This window comes from Apium graveolens, unplaced genomic scaffold (assembly GCF_009905375.1).
Source record: "Apium graveolens cultivar Ventura unplaced genomic scaffold, ASM990537v1 ctg7049, whole genome shotgun sequence".
NCBI classification, from domain to species: domain Eukaryota; kingdom Viridiplantae; phylum Streptophyta; class Magnoliopsida; order Apiales; family Apiaceae; genus Apium; species Apium graveolens.
Genome location: NW_027419998.1, coordinates 115690 through 121887, shown reverse-complemented (window position 1 = coordinate 121887; position 6198 = coordinate 115690). Strand labels below are relative to the sequence as shown.

General features: G+C 28.9%; 1 protein-coding gene across 1 annotated transcript; it reads right to left on the bottom strand.

Annotated features, from left to right (window-relative positions):
• Positions 1 to 2615: 2615 nt before the first annotated feature.
• Positions 2616 to 5974, bottom strand: LOC141703740 (structural maintenance of chromosomes flexible hinge domain-containing protein GMI1-like; the record flags this gene model as incomplete). Its single annotated transcript, XM_074507173.1, has 12 exons — positions 5768 to 5974; positions 4950 to 5100; positions 4759 to 4811; positions 4222 to 4305; positions 3935 to 4004; positions 3805 to 3860; positions 3531 to 3636; positions 3355 to 3423; positions 3192 to 3278; positions 3043 to 3087; positions 2804 to 2924; positions 2616 to 2683 (listed from the first exon to the last, which is right to left on the bottom strand). Coding segments are annotated over exons 2-12 (903 nt in total), but the record flags the coding sequence as incomplete, so codon positions are not given.
• Positions 5975 to 6198: the final 224 nt, after the last annotated feature.

The following is a 6198-nucleotide window of genomic DNA, read 5'->3' as shown; positions in this document are numbered from 1 at the left end:
TTTGAATTTAATTTAAAGTGAAAATTTTAAACTCTAAAAATTATTTATAAGAATTTTTAATAATATAAATTGACAATAATTTTAAAATACACGTGTAAAATTTGTAATATTTTAGTTTTAAAAATATCACTAATTGAAATATATAATTTTTGATATTTATAGGTGTGTTGATGAAAGATAATAATCTTTTAACTAAAAGGTAAGTTTTATACCAATTATTTTTAGTTTGGTATACCGATCAATCCAACTAATTATATCAGATTTATATTTGGTTTAATTTGTACACACAGCCAAACTTTTAATATTTCAGCTATTAGGGTTGGATCCAGTTATCACTCTTCTAAAACTACATTATACCTACCAACCATTAGGTACACTTTAGTTTTACTTAAACACATTATTAATATAAAAATTAACTTAATTTGAATTTAATTTTAATTTTATCGTAGATCATAATAAATATTATTTTATTTAGTCTCAGACCCGTTATATTAATCAGCTAATTACATTTAGTTTGTTTTCAATTTTTTTTTTTTTTGCTAAATTTTTGTTTTCAATTTTACTTTAACTCTCGGTAAATATTATTTTATTTTAAGTCGAATAGATAATGTATTTTATTTAGCGTGATAATATTATATAGACAAACGTTAACATTTCAAATTTTATTTTTCTTTTAGCACGGTTAATAAAAAAAATTTAGACGGATTGATAGTATTTATTTTTTGATTTTAGCATGAGATAGCAATTTTATTTTGTCCTCACACCCGTTATATCAACCCAAATCTAGCTAATTATATTTAGTTTTTTGTTTAATTTTATTTTAGCACAGCCCGAATGAATGGTATAATTTTTTTTGTTTAAATCAAGACCATTAGACATATTATAATTCTATTTTTATTTGAATAATTCTATTGTGAATATTAATGAGTGTGCTTTATTTTAAGTATTACTATAATTACGATGATCAGACCGACTACCACCAAACTTTCATTGTTTCATTTTTAATATAATATAGATAGATTTAGTTTGCTGAAATTTATTTTAGTCTGAAATAACAATTACAATATTATAGACTCAATATAAATTAAAATTTAAATTGGTAGAAGAAGTTGACTTTAATATTAATTATAATGATATAGAGTTCGATAAAATAGAATTTAAATTTGTAAAGCCGCAGAATTAGTTGACTTCAATAATATAATTATAATTGACCAACCAACCAATCAACCGATAAAGTAGAATTAGAATAATTGAGTAAGGGTGATTAATTAATTTAAGCAAATTACCAAACGATCGACTACCAAACTTTTAATATTTCGTCTATTGTAATAGAGCAAATTTCTAGTTTAGAATCCGTTTAATGTACGAATTTTTTAATATTACCTCCTCCGTCCCAAATTATTTTTTCATTTTGATTTTTACGTGTATTTGAAGGTGTATTGACCCATAATTTTATTAATTATTTTTTATGTTTTTTTAAATAAAGTTTAAATTAATTAAAGGAGCGTAATTGTGTAAAAACAATAACATAATGCGTGCATAAAAATATCGGTCCACGATGACAGACAGATTGAGATGCCGAAAATATCAGGGCAAGCATATGTTTTATAGTAACTGAAAGAAAAGGAGAACGATTATCTTGTATGGACCTTGACTCCTTGAGTAATGAGTATCTTAGAGAGAGGCTTTTAGAGACAGTTTTCTATTCAAAAGCCGGATGAATTCTACTACGGTAGGGGGATATGTGATAGTTTGATCTAAATTGAAAAAAGAAAATTAATTTTATAAAATTTAATGGTAAGGGTAATTCGGTAATTTCAGCAAGTACCAACCGACCAATTACCAAAATTTTAATGTTTCGCTTATCATAATAAGTATAGATTCCCTCCATCTTCCTTTTAATTTGTTAACATTTGAAATTACTATGTTACATAAGTTATTTTTAAAAAAAAACTTTTGAATAAATATTAAATGTTTAAAATTTTTATTCAAAAGAAAAAAAATCAAAATAAGTTATACAACTATACTAGATAAGCCTTAAAATGTGTGTCGAACACTTCATTTCAAATGTTAATAACTCAAAGGAACAGAGGGAATAACTAGTATGAAAACCCGTGGGAGACACGGGTAATGTTCTAGTATAATTTCTAAAGTTTTGAGATGTTGTGTTAGGAATATGTGTATTAGTTTGATGATAAGTTACAAAACACTTAAGTAGAAATCTAGTATTTGTAGCCTCAACGGATAAGACCATCTTGGCTATCCGTTGAAGGAGTAGCTTTACTTAGCAATAAGTTTAGTATTGTAGCACATTTCATTCTCTGGATTCAAGTTGTAATTCTTAGATGTTTTAGGAAATTATCAGTCATGTTGACTACTAGTGGATATGCAAATAGGAGGGCTAATTTTTTTTCGGACCGGATTTTATTTTTAATGATCCATATCCACTCTTTAATAAAATTTCAAATATTATTCTACAAATGAATAACCTTTAATTGTTCTTTTAACAGTAGGTTAATAAATATTGATGATAACGAATTTAAAATGAGATAACTTACTATATAAACATGAGATACAACTAAACACTAGGATTTCATAAGTATATACATATCTACCTGGATTATTGGAAAGTATACAAATGTCATTCTTGCATTTCCTTTCCTAGATGTGCATGATGGTGATCCTGAACAACCAACATTCTTAATTACTAAATGTCATATTTGCACTTGCTAGCAATTACAATATTTTAATTTCTAAAACCTAGTAAGACTGTAGGCTACACTTGAACACAAGAAATAGTTACCAGCAACTTCTGGAATGGATGATAAGCAAAGCTGCAATTTGAATTCTGGGCCACTGCAGGCGTGCAAGTTAGTGATGGAAACCTTTCCACCATCTATATAAGCTAAATTTTGGCCATTCACCTGGAGAACAATAAGGAATTATAATCCAATAAATGCTAAATGGTTTCAAAAGATTTAAATTATAGATCTCCAACAAATATAATGTTAAAATGTTGCAATAAGATTAATAGGTTTGTACCTGAAACTCAACTGGCTTGACCCTAAGAGCACATGTTTTATCAATCTGTCCAGTGGTAACTCAACATATGTAAGCATAAAAAGCTAGGTAGATCTACTAGCTCTTTATTATTTTTTCTGAATAAATATGTATAGTAGCAAGAAAGTAACCTGGATGTAAGGGAAATAGATATCCTTAAGTCTGCACAGGAGTTTATGTAACCCTACACCTCCCATATGAAGATCAAAAATTTGCACCTGTCAGTTTAGTGTTAGTATGGAGGAGATATTTGGAGGTGCTTATTTACATATATACGCAAACTGCAGCAGTTACCTTTGTAAATCTTCCCCTGAATGATTCTATCAGATCCTCTTCTGAGGTGCTTGGCATTCCACCCTCAGTCTAAATTTTTTATGGCAAGTCAATTGAAGTTGAGAGTGTGTAACTAGCTAGAAAAAACATAAAATTAAACATCATAAAGATTAAATTCATAAATCGGGTGATATTACCATCTTTATCAGAGCTCCACTTGAATCTTGTAGGGAGCCATCACTTTCGATATCAATGATACATATTTCCCCAGAGGCCTTTGTGTTTGAGCATATTCTGGCACGCCTAATTAGAAGCAGATAGGTAACAGACAAATTTTAAAACCTAATCAAGATTTTCCTGTCGAATTTAGTCTTTTTTTCTTGCAGTGTCAATATATAGAATTTTGTTGCCGAAATATACAGATATGACAATAGGCACAAAGAGCAATAAACTGAATTTCCAGTTGCTTACCTCCCTAAATGCATAGAGGAAACAGCTACTCCATATCCAAACTTGCCAAATAAAGGCTGCACTTATCAAAGAAATTGTCAATACACCCGAAATGTTATTAAAATGAAAATATAAAAAATGAATAGCTGACCGTCAAGTACAGATCACTGTCCCCTACTGATTGTTGGTTAAGTTCCTGCTCTCGAGAGGCACTTAGGCCCCTGAAATTAGTAGAAGATAAAAAATTAGGTATCAAAAGAGTACGACATATAGAACATTCTGCAGTCAATGTTAACCAGAAATCCCTTGAAAGGTACATGTGCAACTGCTATACTATAAATAAAATTATAGACCAAACCTTTTGCATGTGTCCACTCAGATATTATACCAAATAGAAACATTTGCATATATATATATATATACATATCAACATCTTACCACTGCACAATAGAGGTCTCCTGGCTAGAATCTATGCTGGTTCCATTGTGAAAAATAGAGATAATATCTTTGTTGATGTCAATACTGCAAATAAAATTTAGGTCACCATGGAGTATAATATATGTTTAGGTGATATTTAAACCACTTAAACCTATCAAATCTGGGTTCACTTAAACCACCATTGAAATGCAAACTATATAATAGATCTTCAAAAAATTTGAATAAGCAAGTTAAAAATTGATGAAAACAAACAATTAGGTGTTTAATTAGTACTCCTTCGTCACCTCAATTATGTCCAACACATGTTTTAAGGTGCATATAACATATAGTTCTATAACTTAAAAAATATATATATAAACTATTTAAAGAAATGAGGGGTGCAGAGGGATTTAAAAGATACACATATGCTACTTTTTTTTAACAATGATACGACCTAATCACCTCTTTAGATTGATTGAGTCTTATGTAGCTAATCATGAGATACAGTAGAGGCACAAGATCAAAATATAAACAATCACATCAAAGGGTTTTCCATACCTAATTTGTCTGAAGTTATTGTGATCTGACCATGAAGCTTGCAATGAATTATCCTGACATGTTAAAAGTTTACAAATGATTAATTATAGATTAGATTATTATAAAAAAAAGTTTATAAATGATTAATCATAAATTAGATTGTAATAACAAAATATCACCACAAGTATTTAGATCTAGAGATTCATACTTACAATCAAATCGGCTAGAGCGGCTTCAAAATTGTATTTTTGCTTTATTTGCTCAAATTTTGATAATTGTTTTGTCCTTTTAGGACATTTGGCCTCCCTACCCTCCTCCCTATGCATCCTTTTCAAGTTAGATGAGGTGGACTCCATTTCGATCCTGAGAATTATTGGGAATTAGTGCATACATATTAATTAGCATATAAACACACACATATATATACACACACACAAATTATAACAAAAATCAAACTTAACCATTACTGATTATAATTACACAAATTACCAATCTATATAGCACAAAATATAACCAATTAATTATGAACATTTTTCGCAATATATTGGATCTATATGTTTCCCAGATCTACTTGAAAAGGGATCAGATAGAAGGATTAAGTGGGGTCTTTGCTTACAATAAGGATGTTTTCCTTAACAATGGTGGTGGTTGCTATTAAAATTGTTGATATAGGGAAAAAAATCAAACTAAACTATCACGATCTTTATATTTACACAAATTACTAATCCATGTAATGCAAAATTAAAAAAATAGTAATTACCAATTATTATTGAAATTAATAAATCTACTTGTTTTTAGGGAATTTACTTGTGATAGAGTTTCTGGATACTTGTGAAAGAACTATAAAGAAAGGGGGTTTCTTAAATTGAAGTCACCTTGTTATTAGAAGTTTGATTGAAGGTGCTATATAATCAAAGATAAAAACATACTCTCATGTATATATCTAAGGACTTGTTTGTTTACCAAATCTACCTATTTTTTATCACATGTATTTGTTAGAGCAGATCTACATGTGATAGAGTAAATTTACCTGAAAATATACAATTTATGACTGTATGTTTGTGCCAAGAGAGATGAAATTGATTAGATTGCTTCACAATGTAAATAAGGAGGTGGTTGTGATGAAAAAGGCCTATGTGCCAAGAGAGATGAAATTGATTAGATTGCTTCACAATGTAAATAAGGAGGTGGTTGTGATGAAAAAGGCTATAGAGATAAGAGAGGTAGGTGGTAGAGATTTTTGTTTGAAACTAAGATTGATGATACAGATAAAGATATAAATATGGATATTAATGTAAATTGTGAGTGTGTGGATATGAACATGAATGTGCTTAATGTGTGTCTGTCTCAATATGTGTGTGTGAGTGTGTGTTGATATTAAGTTACTTTTGGACATGAATTGGTACTTTTAAGATTCTCTTCATATTATTAATAAATATTCTCCTTTTTTCTTCTATTATT